This window comes from Chiloscyllium plagiosum, chromosome 29, assembly GCF_004010195.1.
Source record: "Chiloscyllium plagiosum isolate BGI_BamShark_2017 chromosome 29, ASM401019v2, whole genome shotgun sequence".
Taxonomy (NCBI): domain Eukaryota; kingdom Metazoa; phylum Chordata; class Chondrichthyes; order Orectolobiformes; family Hemiscylliidae; genus Chiloscyllium; species Chiloscyllium plagiosum.
The window spans coordinates 16,674,697-16,694,022 of record NC_057738.1 but is presented as its reverse complement, the minus strand read 5'-3'; the positions used below and the strand labels follow the sequence as shown (position 1 = coordinate 16,694,022).

The following is a 19,326-nucleotide window of genomic DNA, read 5'->3' as shown; positions in this document are numbered from 1 at the left end:
GGTGCCCGTGATGGTTGGGGGATTCACGGCAGCTGCTAGGCCCCGGGCTCTGAGCGGTTAGTCCCGCGTCCGTGATCCCTGACTGAGATGGCGGAAGGCAGCCGAACGAGCGGTCACGAACGGCGGCACAAGCGTCACGCCGCGGAGGAAAGGGAGCCGGAGAAGAAGAAGAAAAAACGGCTGCACCAAGAAGTGAAGAAAATCAAACACGTCGAGACCTTGTAAGGCTGAGAGAACGAAAAATAAAGCGGTGGATGAGAGCGAGAGCCGCGCGATTGAGGGCGGGCGGGTGCGTGCGTTTTTGTTTTGTCGCCGAAATCGAAACGTGAACTCTCCTTTCCCCTCACAGATGCCGCCGGGCCTGCTAAGTTTGACCAGCAGTTTGTTTTTGTGTCCCTCGGCCTGACTTTCGCTCTCTTTCGGTGGTGAAGGGATGGCCGCTGACAGCTGCCCAGAGATACCGCTCGCAGGCTTGTGAGCGGAGATCTGGGCAGAATCTAAACCTGCAGATTCTGGAATCGTGAAGTAGAAAACAAAAGTGGCTTCTGTTGAGGGTCCCTGGAGCTGACAGTATTCAGACTGCCCGCAAAATCGGCAATACCCCTGGCTCTGAAATGTTCGGAGGGTCAAGTGTATGTTAGATTAATAGTGACTTTGTAGGGGGCGGACAATTAAAACCTTATTCTAGCTCCCGTGTGACTATTAAGCTGAGGCCCCGGTTTATCACACATCGGCCCACACTTCATCTGACAGACTCCCGAACTGGATAACTCCAAACTCTACATCTCCCACCCGGCCACCGCTTCACCCGACAGTCTCCTCCACCAACCCTCACCTTACCTCCTTCCACCTTTTAAATTTAAATCTCAAAATAGTGCAGCTGACTATGGTCAAAGGATATGTGTGGTTAATTCTCCGCCAGAAGTGTGAAGCTCAATACAGTAAAATCGCCATAGTCTTAACACACAGTGAGAGAGAGCACTGGTGGCATTTTAACCTGAGATTTAACACGTCTCAGGCGAGGGGAGAGGTTGAGGAAGTGAGTCCTTCATGGTAATGTCAGCAGTGTGGGGTGTTGATCAGCTCAATTGGCTTAACGGCTGGTTTGCAGTACAGTACTATTGGAATAAGTGATGCAACAATCTGACTGAGGGATTGCCACTGCCCAAGAGAATCGGGATCATTAACTCGATTTTTATTTCCCAAAGAAACATGATTCCGCAAAAAGGCAGCAGATCTGGCAGTATCTATGCAGAAAAAGAGTTAATGCTTTGAATCCAATATGACTTATTTCCAGTGCTATTTTAGATCTCCAGCATCTGTAGTACTTTGTTTTTATTGTTCCATTGAAGCTGCTAGACTTGCCGACAATTTTTGTTTTGCTACGGGGTCTCTGACTTGTACAACTAGGACAGGTGCAAATGATGTCTTTCAACCTTTCATATTTTTCTATGAAATAATAATAAATGTAAAGCGTGGAGTTAAAAAATAGATTTAAATGTTAATGTTGAGCATTTCATGTTTATGAATCGCAACTGGGACTAAGGGCTATGGAATTTAAGGATCTGTTTTAGGTCAGTGCCAAACCAAGGGTAGTGTTCTGAGTTTGTTGCTTAAGTTAACAATTTACATGTGCTATTTTCCAAAACATTAATAATTACCCATTACTAATTAGTTTCGGAGTAACCTGATTCAGCAAGTTACTGTTCCAATCTAGAATGAGTGCCTGTGCATATACCAGGTCCTAAAATTCTGACAGGTCATCCGATTTTCTATGTTGAGAGTGTGTTGCTGGAAAAGCACAGCAGGTCAGGCAGCATCCTGATTCCGTATACTTAACAGAAACGGAAGTTAGAAAGATAGGTATATCTCAAAGAAAAATTTGTACAAATTAACTTTAATTCTGCAATCCCATCTTGCTGAAGATATCATCAGCCCTTAGTTAAAAAAACACTAAGAAGATTTTTTGATATTACTATTATGTAGTACCTTAAAACAGTGTGCAGATTGACTTGCTGTGTATGTTATAGAACAATAACTATACTGAATTAGCTGTAAAGCATTTTGGGATATTCTGTCATTATGAATAGTGTTTTTCTCTTTGTTTACAAATGAAAGACACTTATTGTAAATCCCTTTTGAGTCAGTGATTATATGAATCATAGTAATTAGACAAGCGGTTAAGACGCAGGAATAGTTTAGGCAAAGTTTATCTTGCTTCTTGTGCATTGGACTAATGCTTGAAAAAAATGCTGGCATGGCAAACAAATCTTTTCCTGAAATTTCCTCGCAACTTCATTCACAGGGTGACCAATTAGAAAAAAAGTGGGTTTCCCTCAATAGAATGAATGGAATTGGTGAGGAGCTTTTCAAAAGTTGATTGTCTCCTATGCTTGCTACTGATAATATGCCTGTGATTGAAGCAGTGAGGCAAATAGCAGCAGTAAGCAAGACTGGAGGTATCCAGGGGAGAATGGACTGTGAGACTCCAGGGAATAACAACAGGGAGGAAATCATCCCAATTGGTGTCATTCAGTTTCCGCCTTGGCATCCAAATTATATAACTACTTGACTTTGGTAAGAAATATAAACCATACATATAATATGTTTGCTTATTGGACGTTGGTTTGCTTGCTGAGCTGGAAGGTTCGTTTTCAGATGTTTCATCACCATACTAGGTAACATCATCAGTGAGCCTCCGGATGAAGCACTGGTGGCATGGCCCACTTTCTATTTGTGTTTAGATTTCCTTGAGTTGGTGATGTCATTTCTTATGATGACATTTCCTGTATTTTTTCTCAGGGAACTGTAACAAACACTACCTTGGACAAACAGGCAAAAAACTAGCCACCAGGATATATGAACATCAACTACCCACAAAAAGACATGACCCACTCTCACTAGTATCCTTACATACAGATGAGGAAGGACACCACTTTGACTGGGACAACACATCCATCCGAGGACAAGCCAAACATGCGACAAGCATGATAATTCCTAGAAGCATGGCATTCCAACTGGAACTCTATCAACAAATACATTGACTTGGATCCCATTTACCACCCCTGAGAAAAAAGAACAGGAAATGACATCACAGGAAACCCAAGGAAACCTAAACACATCAACAGAAAGCAGGCCATACCACCAGTGCTCTGTCAGGAGGCTCACTGATTATGTTGCCTAGTATGGTGATGAAACGTCTGAAAACTAACTTTGCAGCCCAGCGAGCAAACCTACATTCAGAATCTCAACCTGAACTACAAATCTTCTCAAAACTTGCGAATGTTTCCTTATGCTTAAAAAGGTAGTTACCTCATCCAAACTAACCAGTCTGAATTACTTATTGTTTGTGATGTCTTTAAATTATTGCAATTTGTCTTTTTTTTTCAAATAGTTATGAGAAGCCACCACCAGGAATGATTAAGGTTAGTGATAAATTGATTGATGCACTTTTTAATATTGACAAGTGTGTTAAAAACTATTTTTGGCTGTTGGTTATTCTGCAGTAAGCACATTCCCAAAGCAAAAATGGGTTGATAGATCCTTGCCTCATATTTCCTACCATTGCATAAAACATGGTGACGAATGGGAGTGTGATGTGACTCTTGTTCTTAATTTTTCTATGTGTACCAATACCAGTATCCTAATGTTCTGAGATTGAAGTATTATTTTGTGAAGAATAATGTCCAAAAATCAGTATCAAAATTCTTACAGTATGTAGCGCATCAAATTAATGCAATATGTCTCTGTTCTATGTCATATGAAGTGTTAGCATTTGGTGTTTTATCTAGAACCACGTATACAATGTTAGTCTTACACATTTATCATTAAGTTACATAGATACAGCTATATCAATGTATATCTTTTTCACCTGCAGTCCTGAAATACAAAAATGAAGGTTTAGAGAAAAGAAGCAATACACATCTTTGCCCTGATAGCCTCAAGCAACATCACCTATTGCTTGAAACTCATAACTTTTCTGAAATATTTTAAGGCACATTTTAACAAGTTACCAAAACGAGACTGTCTAATTTCACAACTCTGCACCGTTGCATTTTGAAGTGGAATTCTGTATTGAGTATACGTATTAATATTTGTGCATAGGTAATACTTAAAATGTATTGTAACTGACCTATATCTGTGACAAGGTCATGTGTAATCTACTTTACTGTACAAGTCATAGTCTGACCGATCATCTAGTCTAAAATGGAGGTGCATCCATATGATTTGACATGTAATCTTAAATGTAGCAAAATGCTTTTCTAGCCTATTTCCTTTGAAATTAATACTTTAAAATGTCTGGTTATAAATGTCTGTTTCATTTCTACAAAAGTTCCATAGTAATGTCATGAAGTTAGAGAGCTGCACATGCTCCGAACCATTCAGTAGAACGATGGTCTGCATGAAAGATTTCCTTCCAGTATGGTGTAACCAGCCATTTGGGCTCAAAGCTTAGTATTGTAGTTTTCATACCTAAAATGGATTTTTAAAAAGCTAACTGGTGCCATTTAAAAGTTTGAGTTATAAGCAAACATTAATTCCACCATTGTAGTCTAATGCTCCAAATCACTCCCACGTGATCCATAAACATGTTAAAACACTAAGGTAAAAACAATGACTGCAGATGCTGGAAACCAGATTCTGGATTAGAGTGGTGCTGGAAAAGCACAGCAGTTTAGACAGCATCCAAGGAGCAGGAAAATCGACATTTCGGGTAAAAGCCCTTCATCAGGAATACAGGCAGAGTGCCTGAAGGGTGGAGAGATAAATGAGAGGAGGGTGGGAGTGGGGAGAAAGTCGCATAGAGTAGTCTGTTTCAGGACATAATCCTCTTGCAAGGATGTCTGCCTTGAAGTTTTCCTCCTCTATCTACAAGAACCTCAGGGAGTCCCTCTCCCACTGCAACTCCCAGGTCATTTCCTCTGCCCTGCAGCTCTTCAACCATGCCCTGAAACAGACTACTGTATGCTACTTTCTCCCCACCCCCACCCTCCTCTCATTTATCTCTCCACCCTTCAGGCATTCTGCCTGTATTCCTGATGAAGGGCTTTTGCCCGAAACGTCAATTTTCCTGATCCTTGGATGCAGTCTGAACTGCTGTGCTTTTCCAGCACCACTCTAATCCAGAAAGTAAAACACTAAGCTGTGTCTTGTGTGCATTTATTTTTAAACACTTAAATGATGCTTGTCTTTCAAATAGAAATTGGATAAAGAAACTGAAGGAAAATAAATGTAGGGCTGGAGGAAAGGTCAAGAAAAATAGTTCAATTTCCCTTGCATAGGACCAGTATGGACAAAGCAAGCCAAATGGCTTCCTACAATGTCACCAGTCTATGATTCTAACATGATGTGGCTCTGTAAAATGTACAAGTGTGTGTCTTCATTACAATTAAATCTTTAGCAATTCAAGATAATGCCTTCCTCTTATCAGTGAGAGAAATTACTTGGTCATAGAGAACTACAGCACAGAAACAGACCCTTCGGTCCAACTCATCCATGCCGACTAGGTATCCTAACCAAATCTAGTCCCATTTGCCAGCACTTGGCCTATATCCCTCGAAACCCTTCCAATTCATATACCCATCCAGATGCCTTTTACATGCACCAGCCCCTGCGTGGAAAAGGCTACCCCTTGCGTCTCTTTTATATCTTTCCCCTCTCACCCTAAACCTATGCCCTCTAGTGCTGGCCTCCCCCACCCCAGGGAAGATAATTTATCTATTTATCCTATTCATGCCCCTCATGATTTTATAAACCTCTATAAGGTCACCCCTCAGCCTCTGACGCTCCAGAGAAAACAGCCCCAGCCTATTCAGCCTCTCCCTATAGCTCAAATCCTCCAACCCTGGCAACATCCTTGTAATTGTTTTCTCAACCCTTTCAAGTTTCACAACATGCTTCCGATAGAAAGGAGACCGGAATTGCGCACAATATTCCAAAAGTGGCCTAACCAATGTCCTGTACAGCTGCAACATGACCTCCCAACTCCTATACTCAGTGCTCTGCCGAATAAAAGAAAGCATACCAAACACCTTCTTTGTTTCTGTGGGCTTTGTGCAATAGGAAATGAACAGTTCCAATGACATGTAAGGAGTTCAGCAATCAGTGGATGTCAGGTGTGGGTTTAGCAATGACAGACCAGTGTGGTCAAATAGCTTATGGCTGTTGACTATTCACATTCCTATCTTAACGTAATCACTAAGAAAAGCAGGAGCAGTTATGATATCAGTGGAACTATAATCCAGTATGAATCATTGCAAGCAAGCATTTAAAATTAAGGGAAAATGTTGAGGATGAGAGTAAATACTGAAAAATTAGTTTGTCATACATTTCTGATCCTTTTGTAGGAGCATGATACAGAAGTTAGATTTCTTGTACAAAAGAAAACAGGATAATGTATGCTTTCCTCTGTTAACAACTAACAAATGAAACTACTTTAATGCAATCTTGAAAATATTTGATTACAGTGGATGCAATTTGTTTTGTGTGACATGGATTATAAAGAAAAACTTATTTCTTATCCTAACAGTCATTGTCTGATTTTTTCATTTCTCTAACCCATTCAGTTTAATTTGCAGAACAAAATTAGTTCCCTACAGTTTTGGATCATAATGTAAAATACTGTGCAATATTTATAAGACCTGTAAAATGAATTCTTTGTACTCAGGAAAATGATGACAAGCCTGAAGATTGTATTCCAGACCTGCCAGGCAATGAAGAAGCAAGAGATTTCCTGGCACATGCTCCTACCAAAGGACTTTGGATGCCCTTGGGAAAAGAAGTGAAAGTCATGCAGTGTAAGCAGAATCTTGTTAATTTGTATATTCATTGTTGAAATGAAGCAAAGGAAGTAAATAATTCCATATTTAAATATAGTAGAATTGTGGTCAATCAAATTGGAGATGATCACCTACAAATTCATGCTTAGTGGTGATTAAACACACCTGTGTAAGCCGATTTACTTATATGTATACATGTGTCAAAAAAAGTCAAATGAAAAGAGTGAAGCAGTGAATATGGGAAAAACGTCCCTTTGCGCGCTCTCTCTCTTGCTCTTTCTCTTTCTCGCTCTCTCTTTCTCCTCCCCGCTCCCCCCTCATAATCACTGCATGGAATACAATGCCATACCTTGTCTTAAAAAGACCCACTCATCTGTTGTTGCAGGTGAACTTCTTGTGGTCCAGCCTCTTTGCCAGGGTGATTTTCTTTCACTGTAGGATTGGGCTAGAGGTCGGAGAGTTTGCTGGTCAAGCTGTTTTGAATCTTATTACAGAGCTTCTTTGTTGTGGTGGGCACCCTTCTCTTTGTTGGAGAGAATGGCTGTATTGTTAAACTGTTCCAAAATGTTTGTGTTGTTTCAAAATAGTTGACAAGCTGATAGTATAACCTCCCACTCGTTAACAATTTTTGCTTTGTACCACATTTACTGTACAAACTTCACATAGTCTCCAATCAACAGTGCTTTAACTTTTTTGCAAGTTTGATTATACCTGGAATTTTTGAATGTCCTTTCACAGAGAAATCTAGATGTCAAATATGGTTTCTCAGTGATTTTGTTGGTGTAGCATGTCCTAACTCCTTGATTGGTTGGTGAGAGATTTGACAAATGGCAGGTATTTGGTTGTTCCAGAGTTACCAGTCCAGAACTTGGCTTATCTTGGGCATCTTTCTTTTGGATTTATGGTTCTGTTGGCAGGAATGGCTGATAATTTTGCTTTCATCAAAGTTTCAAGTTATCTAAAGTTGACTCATTATGAATTGACTGTATAGGTAATAACACATGAAAGTAAAATCTGAAATAGTTAACATAATCAGGTAAGTCATGACATAGAGAACAACCCATTTTCCAGCTTCATAAATTGTTTTTGCACTTAGTTGGTGTTTAAGTCAACACCCATTTTCAGCCAACACATGCTCTACTCAAATTAGCATTCAGCCCCAATTTTTCAATCCACAAATGCATTTTTATGATTGAAAGCCTGTGACCAGTGGTGCTTGGGACCCTTACTGTTTGTTATATACATTAGTGACTTGGATGTAAATGTAGAAAGTATAGTTAATAAATTTACAAATAGTGTGAAAATTTGTGATGTTGATAATGAGGACAGTGGACTCGGGCTGCAGTCTGATAATTGATCAGCTGCTAAATTGGGCAAAGCAATGGCGCATGAAATTTAATCCTAATAAGTATTAGATATTGCATCTTGGAAGATCTAATAAGGGAAAGATTTACACAATGAATAGTAGGTCCCTAGAGAGTAATGAGGAACAAAGGGACCCTGGTGTACAACCCATAGATCCCTGAAGAAGACATATAGGATGTATCCAAGGTGCAGAATATAGGAACATGGAAGACTGGTCGGGTTACAGATGGGATACAGTGTGCAGTTTTAATTGCCACACTATTGGAAGGGTGTGATTGCACTGGAGAGGGTTTACAAGAGATTCATGAGGATATTGCCTGGGACAGAAAGTCTGTTGCAAGGAAAGATTGGACAAGCTGCGTTTGTTTTCCTGGAACACAGGACAGTGAAGGAGTTCCATAAAGGATGTATACAAAACTGAATGGTGTAGAGAGGGTAGATGCTGAGAATCTTTTCCCATTGGCAGACTTTTATGTAAGAGAACACCGCATAGTTTTAAGGTGAGGGGTAAGAGGGGATCTGAGCAAAAGTGTTTTTTTCACTCCATGTTTGCTAGAAATATGGAACGGACTGCCTGAAAGGATGGTGGAGGTGGGTATTGTTGCAACTTTTAAGGAGCATGTGGTCAAGCACTTAAATCCCAGGGCATAGTAGGCTCTTGGGCAAGTGCAAGTAAATGGGATTAGTATAGTTTGATATTTGTTGGTCAGCATAGATGTGGTGGGACAAAGGGCCTGTTTCTATGCTGCATGAGTCTAACCATAGCAGTGTTAAGTGAATCCAATCCAGGTGGTGAAATATAAAACAAGACACCATTCATGTACTTGATAGTATATTTACTCATAGAATGCAAAGTTGCAGATGTCTCCTAACTACCATTTCCATTTCCCAGTTAATTCTCTCTACTTTTGCTTCAATTACTAAATAAACCAAATAATTAGTCTTGAGATAAAATTAAATCTTCACATTGAAGATACCCTCCATTATGACGTGTGGCTCTACTGCTGTGCTAAATGAAATTGATTTTGAACTGATCAAAACTGAACTCTGTTTTGATTCCCCCTGGTGGCATTGTTGGTCATCAGCAGTATTAATAGTCTTTTGAGTCGGGTCTGCCATTTGTCAAAATCAAGATTGATCTGGTTGTAACCTCCACTCCAGTTTCCAGTATAATTGTATTCAATCTGTAATACCATACCCTGGCATATTCCCCATTCGACTAATGTAATCAGGGTAAATGCTTGTTCAGTGAATAATGCACTTTATTTCCTGTACTAACCTTTGATGTAGCATCTTATCAAATGTCTTCTGTTAAGCCAGATACAAACAGTACATCTCTTGGTCCCATTTTTTAACCAGAGCACGTTTTACCTCCTCCGAGAATTCCAATGGATCCGTTGAGCATGATTTTCCTTTCAGAAACCATTTTGACTCTGCCTAATTATCTTGAACTTAGCTAAGTGATCTGCTACAACTTAGTAGTTTTATTTAGCTTAAAATTTAAGTTTTCCTTCATTGGTAGCATTTGGGAATGTTAAAACGTGAGCATTGAAGAATTGCTATCAATTGCTACTTTTACTATTTCTCACTGTTGTTTCCAGGCTGGAGATGCAAAAATTTTGGACACAGAACCGGGGATAGAGAATGTCCCTATTTCATCAGTGGCAATCAGAAATTGGAACAGTTCAGAGTAGTAAGTCAGAAAAAATTTCATTCTTTACTTCTAAAAATTTGTTAAATTAAAGGCTAATCAGAAAGTTGAGGGCAAACCTCAGTTTGGGATTCCTGCAAACACTCTGGAATTTTAGTAGCTAGGGCTTTCATTTGGATGGGGAGCCCTCAGTGACAACTATAAAGAAAGTTTTAAATTGTAATAGTAGGTTGATTGGCAGGGTTGGAGAGCGAGGTGCAGAAATCACAGAGGGCAGTTTGGGGGCCTCACACTCTGGAGAGGGAAATTCAGAGAGATTGGATCTCTACATGGGGATGAAAGAGGACCATGGTAATGGAGTAGGATCAAGGGCAAAAGAGATCAAATGGGAGTCTAATGGAGGAGAATCAAAGTGCTGGTGATGGGCTGGGATCAGAGTCTGGGCAGGTCATGATGGAATATTGGAGTAGCACTGCCTTGTTAATTAGGGAAAAGACTGAAGATCTTGGGTGGAATTGAGGAAGTGGGCCTTTGTAGAGAGAAGGGAATCTGGACTTGGCAAAAGGATAACAGAGGAATTTCTTGGGAGCAGTGCCTGGGTTGTGAAGGTTCCTTTTGGCAGGCAAATTGAACACATCAACAGTACAATATATGAATAGTGTGCTTCGTTGTCACAGGCTCTGTTTTTCAGATGATATCATAAACTGAGATCTTATCTGCAAGTTAAAATTGATAGATGACATTCCATAATACTTGCCCTGCTCTTTGAATAATTTATTTGGTTTTGTACCAACATTAATTTCTATGCCCTCATCCTTTCGAAGTTGCCAAGTTACACAAAAATCTCAAAACTTGAATAATTAATACTGTAACATTTTAGAGCAGAATGGCAATGAATTGCGCAGAGATTTTATCATATTCAAAGTTGCAGCCCACCTCATTTAAGAAGGTTATTTTTCATGTATTTCCAACCTCAACGCCTGATTGATGGCAAGTTTTTATCAGAAAACAGATTTGAAATATTTTAACTGCCATCTTAACTGGTCTAGCTTACAGCCACAGCAATGTGGTTGACACTTATCTACCCTCTTTGCAATCAATAAATACTGGCTTAGCAAGTGACACTCACATCCTGCGAGAGAATAAAAGAAATTCGCCTGCATCTACCCAAACTCATCTGCATATTTAATTTAAAATTCCCTTGGTTTCAAATTTTTGGCACATTAGTTTTGTTTACTGTTTTTGAAAACTGTCCAATTCAAGCTAACGTTTCCTAAAACCAAGTTTTTTTTTTTGTCGTGCTACTGGTATTGTTCATACTTGTTATAGGATAAACTGAGCCACATCAGGTTTGACCTCGTTTAATACCATCAACATTGCATTGATTAGCATGTAAAATATGAGATATAATAGCAAGAGAAAGAATTTTACCATGTGCTTTTAACTTCTCAATCAGAAGTTCTGCCCACATCAGTACTTGAACACATCAACAGTACAATATATGAATAGTATGCTTCGTTGTCACAGGCTCTGTTTTTCAGATGATATCATAAACTGAGATCTTATCTGCAAGTTAAAATTGATAGATGACATTCCATAATACTTGCACTGCTCTTTGAATAATTTATTTGGTTTTGTACCAACATTAATTTCTCAATATTTGTTATAAAAACTAGATCAATATATCAGTTACTTAACTTGCTGTTTGTGTGATCTTACAGTGCATAAATTAGCTGATGTATTTGCCTATTTAAAAACAATAAGCATATTTCAAAAGTAATTAATTGCTGGTGATGCATTTTACAGTGCTGAGAAGATGAAAGATCTGCAGCATCTCTGAAGCTGTACATCCTCTGCCAGTCAAAGAGATCAAAACTGTCATCCTGTCTGTACTATGCTTCCAGCTGCTGTTAAGACAATTCAGATTCCAGAATGAAATCTGGTTTGTCAGGTCCTAATGTGTTTTTTTTAGTTAGTTACTGAACACATTCACGAGTACACTTTTAACACAAAATAAAACAAATTCTATTTCATTTAACAAAAGGCTGGAAATATTCCATTACAGGCATCAGGGAAAGATTTAACTTTGCCTTTAATATGCCGACCAAAATTCAAGCATCATTGAAGAGTCATTATTATACTCACATAAAGTTTCCTGTTGAGACTCAGGCTAGGACACCTGCAGCAAACACCAGTGATAACAGATTTGTCAGTGTCCCCACAGAGGATAGGTTCAAGCTTTATATGTAAACATTTTATCAAATTGGAACCTGAAAGCAAACAGAAATAGATGCAACAAATCAATTGTCAGGAATGTAATGGGTAGAAATTATGGATAAATTATTAAGTGCAGGTTGAATGATCTGAAATCAGATTGCATTGAAAATCTTGAGTGAGAAAAACTGTTGAATGATATATAAAACGAGACCTGTCATATTAATTAGTCTTGTTCTCAGGCCGACATGTGCCCTTGATCCTCTGTGCTGTTCCAATGAAGCTCAACATAAGTTTGAGGATCAGCACCCAACTGTTAATTGAGTATGAGTTCAACATTTTCTGACCATAAACTGTGCCTCCAGCATCTCAACGTTTGTTTCCGTTTCCTTGTATGTATTAGTTTTTCTCTTCCAACAGCAGCAAACTGCTCAAGGCATATCTTGTATGTCATAGAATAGACTTCATAGAATCTCTACAGTTTGGAAACAGGTCATTCGGCCCAACAAGTCCACACTGACTCTCCAAAGAGCATCCCTCCCAGACTCAGCCCCTTAACCTATCCCTATAACCCTGCACTTACCATGGCTAATCCACCTAACCTACACATCCCTGGACACTATGGGCAATTTAGCATGGCCATCCACCTTCTATTCTCCCCCCGTCTATCGGAATGAAGTTGTGAAACTTGAAGGTGTTCAGAAAAGATTTACTAAGGATGTTGCCAGGGTTGGAAGATTTGAGCTGTAGGGACAGGCTGAATAGGGTGGGGCTGTTTTCCCTGGAATGCCAGAGGCTGAGGGGTGACCTTACAGAGATTTATAAAATCATGAGGGGCATGGATAGGATAAATAGACAAGGTCTTTTCCCTGGGTTGGGGAAGTCCAAGGGTGAGAGGGGAAAAATATAAAAGGGACCTGAGTGGCAACTTTTTCACACAGAAGGTAGTACGTGTATGGAACAAGCTGCCAAAGGAAGTGGTGGAGGCTGGTACAACATTTAAAATGTGTCTGGATGGGTATATGAACAAGGAAGGGTTTAGAGGCATATGGGACTAGATTAGGTTAAGATATCTGGTTGGCATGGACAAGTTGGACCGAAGGGTCTGTTTCTGTGCTGTACATCTGACTCCAGTGCCTTTCTTTGTTTTTTCTCTTGCCCCATTGCCATTTCCTTCAGCATTGTTTTCATTTAAGTTTTACTGTCTTTCACCTGTTTAAGACCTTCCTTTACCCTTCCCTTACCCACTACTTGTTAAAAACCTATTATTATCTCTAACTTTTCCCAACAAAAAGTCTGATGCAATACAAGTTCTGTTTCTTTCTTCTGTGCTGCCTAATCTACTGAGTATTTCCAACATTATCTGTTTTTATTTGGTGTTGTACTTTGTTTTAAGATGCCCAGTGAAGCACCTTGGAATATTTCATTCAAAGCTTAAAACTATTTAACCAAGTGGTTAAGTAGTAGCCAATGAGTTGGGAATTATTGATTCCAGTTGACATTGGAAGACTTTCATCAGTTGGGAACAGTTAGTACTGGTAACATTCTGATTTACTTTTACTGGTTGGAAATAATTATCACTGGTGGCTGGGTTTCCACAGTGAGATTTTAAGCTTTATTGACATTGGGAAAGTCATCTCATGAAAAGAGAAATACATTGGATAAGTCCTGAATAGTGCAGGCTGCTTGGAGGAATTAAAGGAAACACGTCTAAGTGAATGTTAATGGAAAAACAAAATAAACATATGAATAAACACCTCAATTGATACATGTATAAAGTAAACAATAAATTAATGCTCATTTAAATTAAACACTTCCTTCACAATATTTAGATACAATTCATCTCCAGAAGAGATTGATTTTTGTTCAGATCTTGTGTTAATATCGGAGATGTGGGTTGTTCTTTACATGGTTTGGCACATTGTCTGCACCTAGACACTTGAATGAGGCATGCTGGAGGGTAGAGAGAAGAAAATAATTAAGCAAAGTTCCACTCAATTTGTCTAGCAAAGCAAAAAGATGTTGCAATAAAATTTACAGGATAATCTCAAGACTAAGTATATCAGTGAAACAGCGGCAAGCTGTCTTTTAAATTAACTTATACCCTTGCATAATTTCTCAAATAATTTATGTTGCCGCCCAATTCAGAAGTACAAAGTTAAAAATCACACAACATCAGGTTATAGTCCAATAGGTTTAATTGGAAGCACACTAGCTTTCGGAACGTCACTCCTTCAGGTGATAGTGGAGGGCTCAATCCTAACAGACAGAATTTATGGCAAAAATGTACAGTTTGATGTAACTGAAATTATACATTGAAAAATCGATTGTCTATTAAGTCTTTCATGTTTAAATACCATGATAGTTTCACTTCTTTCATGTGTAAATCACAAAACCTTTTTTTAAAAAGTTAAATTTTCAGGTTAGCTGTTAACAATGGTGATAGCTAGACAATCTGTTGAAGGTGTTAGCCCCCTGTGTTCTCTGTCTATGCTATGATGTTTAGATTAGAATCAATCTAAAAAGTGAGATAACGGAGTTTTACATGAAATCATGCAGTTTTTGAGCAAAGTACAATGTAACCCTGCAAGTACAAATTCACCCTAAAAAATATGTGTATGTGAGTCTTTGTCTGTCTGTCTGTCTGGGTTGGGGGTTGAGAGTGTGAGAAAGTGTGTGTGTGTGTAGCGAATGTAGAGTGTCTTAAGTCTGTGAGGGGGTGCATTTGTGAGTGTGGGAGTGTGTGTGTCTGTAAGGGTGTGCGTGGGTGTGTGTCTGTGTACATGTGTGTCCGTGTGTATGTGTGTATAGGAGTGCATGTGTGTGTGTGAGAGTGTGTGTGTGTATAGTGCAATGGTGGTCACCTGTAAAGTGACATGAACCCAAGGTCCCAGTTGAGGCCCTCCCTATGGGTACCGAACTTAGCTATCAGCTTCTGCTCGGCCACTTTTCGCTGCTGCCTGTCCAGAATTCCGCCTTGGAGGATGGTCACCCAAAGGTCAGAGGTCGAACGTCCTGGACCACTGAAGTGTTCCCCAACTGGGAGGGAACACTCTTGACTGTTGATTATTGTGCGGTGCCCATTCATCCGTTGTCGTAGCCTTTGCTCAGTTTCCCCAATGTACCATGCCTCAGGGCATCCTTGCCTGCAACGTATAAGATAGACAACTATGGCTGAATCAGGAGACCCATGTGACCTTGGGTTCATGTCACATTACAGGTGTCCATCATTGCACTATACACACACTCAGACACTCCTACACACACGCAGACACTCCTACACACACAGACACTCTCAAACACACACAGACACTCTCAAACACACCCACATGAACCCTTACAACACACACACTCCCACACTCTCACATGCACCCCCCCCTCACAGACTTAAGACACTCTACATTCACTACACATACACATACTCACACTTGCAACCCCCAACCCAGACAGACCGACGCGCACACACACAGACAAAGACTCACATGCACACATACAATCTGAAGGCTAACACCTTCAGCATATTGTCGAGCTATGACCATTGTTAACAGCTAACCTGAGAATGCAACTTTTTATATAAAAAAAAGTTTTGTGATTTACACATGAAAGAAGTGAAACTATCATGATATTCAAACAGGTGAAAGACTTAACAAACAATCAATTCTTCAATGTATAATTTCAGTTACATCAAACTGTAAATTTTTGCTATAAATTCTGTGTGTTAGGATTGAGCCCTCCACTATCACCTGATGAAGGAGCGATGCTCCGAAAGCTAGTGTGCTTCCTATTAAACCTGTTGACTATGACCTGGTGTTGTGTGATTTTTAACTTTGTACACCTCAGTCCAACACCGGCATCTCCAAATCACAACTCAGAAGTAGTGTGCCGGAAATCCAGCCCCATTTCTAGAGTTGTAACAGTGTGAAAATTTTGATTAAACATCCAACTTTCCCAATTTTACCTGTCTAATTCAGATTAAAAGAAGCTGCACAAAAAGTTTTCTAATTAAAACTAAAAGAACTATTTATTGTCACCAAACTTTTTTAATAAATGGAATGACAGAGACTGAATTGCTGGCTTATAACTCAAACATGAACTCTACAAGTGTTTTGAAATTCCCATGTACAAACACACACAGACACACAAGACAAGATTATTAGGGTGGCAAAAAAAAAGCAACAGAATCACTGTTCAACAGCAACAATCCAAACTACAGTAGTTGAGTTGCTTCCTTTCAATTTCTTTGCTTCCTCTCAGTTTTTTTGATTATGAGATATTGTTCACCAATGCTGTCTTTAATTTACTGCTTCAGAATTGCTCCTTTTGGTGTCTCTGAAGGTGGTTTTCCCTCTTTTCCTTTCCAGCAAGCAAATTGCAGAAAACACAATTTACAGGGAAATAGCGAGTGAGAACAACTACCTGGAGATTTTCTATTACTTCACACTGGAGAGAGAAAGATTGACTTGTTTTCTTTTTGGAAGCTTGATATTTCTGCTCTATTGTTTACATACATGGTTTGCAGCCACTTACCCAGGAACCAGTCAATTAGTTGTTACTAGGCCGAGCCCTCCTGAACCCACAACTCTCAATTTAAAAAAAAATCAAAGAACTGTCTCTGTCCTCTAAGCAGAACTGCCCTGAACACATGTGCGTGTGCACACACACACCCCCATCCCAACCCACACCCACAACACAAAGCTGATGTGTCAAACGTCCCTCATTGCTAAAAGAAGGCAACATTATAGATACAACTCTGAATGTGCTCCTGTAACGTTTTTTAAAAATTACGTTTTCCACAGTGTCTGTGGCTTAAAGCGTTGTTTCTCCCTTTTTTTTTCTCTCTCATACCCCCTCCCCTTTCATTCTTCTCTGCTCCCCCCCCCTTCATCACCACCAACCATGATGTATGACTCTTCTCCACAAGACTTTGAAAAAAAAACAAGAAAATAAAAATAATTCTAACACGACCACAGATTAACTTTCAGATCTTGAATCACAATTGCAGACAGAAACCTCTCCTACCCTCTTTACGCCACTCCTAGCCCAGTCTTTCCCTTGATCTCACTCATTGTGGCTGGTTTTATCACACTTTGATTTTAACTGACTGCCTCTGCCTCTGCCATTCACATGAATCAGCGATCAGCTCACAGGGATGCGACATCAGATTTCAAGTTGGGGATGGTGGGATCAGGAACCTTTCAAGGATGGCACGGTGGTTCAGTGGTTAGCACTGCTGTCTCACAGACCCAGGGATCCAGGTTCGATTTCGACCTCTGGCGACTATCTGTGTGGAGTTTGCACATTTTCCCTGTGTCTGTGTGGATTTCCTCCAGGTGCCCTGGTTTCCTCTTACAGTCCAAAGATGTGCAGGTTAGGTGAATTGGCCATTAGTATTCAGGGATTTTTAGGTTAGGTGCATTATTCAGGGGTAAATATAGGGCAGGGGGAATGGATCTAGGTGGGTTACTCTTCGGAGGGTTGGTATGGACTTGTTGAGCCAAATGGTCTTTTTCCACACTGTAGGGATTCTAGTTAGCCATACGGGCTGTCGGATTGGGAACCAATATGGAAGAGAAGTTTCTGTAGCTGGCACCTTCTTTGTTTCACCTAGTTTTTAAAAAGCTAATCCCTAGAATAAATCCCATAAGCAATGATTGCTGTCTTGAATCTCTGTGCCTGTCCCCCCCCTCCAAGCCTTGCTACATCTCCAGGTTTTTGTAATGCTCTGGCCTTCACTTAGTGGCATCTGGTTCTTACATATGTACTTACAACCTTTCCCCATGACTGTCATCGTCTTGTTCTGCTCCTGGACTCTTTTGGCCCTGCTCCCCAGAAACTCTTTCCAGGCTCCCCGCCCTGTCAGCCTATTACCTCGCCTCCGCCAGTCTGCCCACTTGCCTGGCTCTGACACCACTTCCCGGTACTGCATGAGTGAGGATTAGGAGCCAGGTAAGATTGCGAATGTGCACTAGCTGACCGATAGAGTGAAAGTACAATCATTCCTCCCTATCTGCAAGGATTTCATTCCCTGCAAATGGAGAAATTCACAAGTGCAGAGCTTGTTTCATAATAGGTTAAAAATTGCGGATACACAATTTTTGGCCATGGATGTTGATCTTTGTTGTTACTTTTTTTGGTGTGGATAGGCGAATTTGCGATATGTGATGAGACAGATACAGCAGATTTACTGTAATCCAGTCCTGAGTTTACAATTCCTGTCTTTGGTAAATCGCAAAATTTTCATAGCTAAGGTCTACTGAAATATTCAAGCATAAAGTTGGATTTACTGTTTCTTCTAGTTGCTCCTGGTACAAACTGATTTTTCTACTTTTTTTTTCCCTTTGTGGATAGCAGGCCATCTATCATAAACAGAGTCAGACAGCATGGAAACAAAACCTTCAGTCCAACCTGTCCACACTGACCAGACATCCCAATGTGACCTAGTCCTATTTGGCCCATAACCCTCTAAATGCTTCCTGTTCACATACCCATCCAATTGCCTTTTAAATTTTGTAATTGTACCCAACTCCACCACTTCCTTTGGCAGCTTGTTCCATACATGCACCACCCTCTGAATGAAAACATTATCTCTCAGGTCTGTTTAAATCTTTCTCCTCTCACCTTAAACTTATGCCCTTTACTTTTGGACTCCCCCATCCTAGGAAGAAGACTTTGACTATTCACCCTATTCATGCCCCTCATGATTTTATAAGGTTGATAAGGTCACCCCCTCAGCCTCCGACTGTCCAGGGAAAAAATCCCAGCCTATTCAGCCTCTCCCTATAACTCAAATCCTCCAGTCCTGGCAACATTCCTGTGAATCTTTTTTGTACTCTTTCAAGTTTAATAGCCTCTTTCTGATAGAAGGCCTGGGAGTGTTTGATGGGGGACAGTGCTGAGGGAGTTTTATCCTGTATCTAGTCCCATGCCATTTGGGTCCTGGGAATTTTTGATGGGGGGGACAGTTTGGTAGGGGAGTGTGGAGGTATATTTACCTTCTGTTTAAAAGAGTAAAGTGGTATTCTATAGTTTACTACCCACCTCAAACTTTTCCCCCTGCCCCTACCCACTCCTTGTCTCCCTATCCAATAGTTGGATGTGTGTATGTGCTACTTTAAGAGTGGGCACACCCTTTTTGTTTTGTTACTCAAAGGCATTGGATAACGGTAAGTTGAAGGACGGTATTTAAATGGACTTCCAAAAGGCTTTTGAAGTTACACACAAAAGACTGTGAGCTAAGGTGGAAGTCCATGGAATTGAGGATAAATTACTGACATGGATAGGAAATTAGGCAAAAGTGAGGACTGCAGATACTGGAAA

The 19,326-nt window shown here is 40.1% G+C and overlaps 1 protein-coding gene across 2 annotated transcripts in view; it reads left to right on the top strand.

Annotated features, from left to right (window-relative positions):
• The first annotated feature begins 87 nt into the window (after window positions 1-87).
• rp9 (RP9 pre-mRNA splicing factor) overlaps window positions 88-19,326 on the top strand; it is a 26,964-nt gene continuing 7,725 nt past the window's right edge. For both annotated transcript variants that reach the window (XM_043719212.1, XM_043719211.1), the window contains exons 1-4: window positions 88-221; window positions 3,395-3,425; window positions 6,668-6,797; window positions 9,746-9,837. In XM_043719212.1, coding sequence (XP_043575147.1) covers window positions 88-221; window positions 3,395-3,425; window positions 6,668-6,797; window positions 9,746-9,837 — 387 coding nt within the window. The remainder of the gene's footprint in view (window positions 222-3,394; window positions 3,426-6,667; window positions 6,798-9,745; window positions 9,838-19,326) is intronic.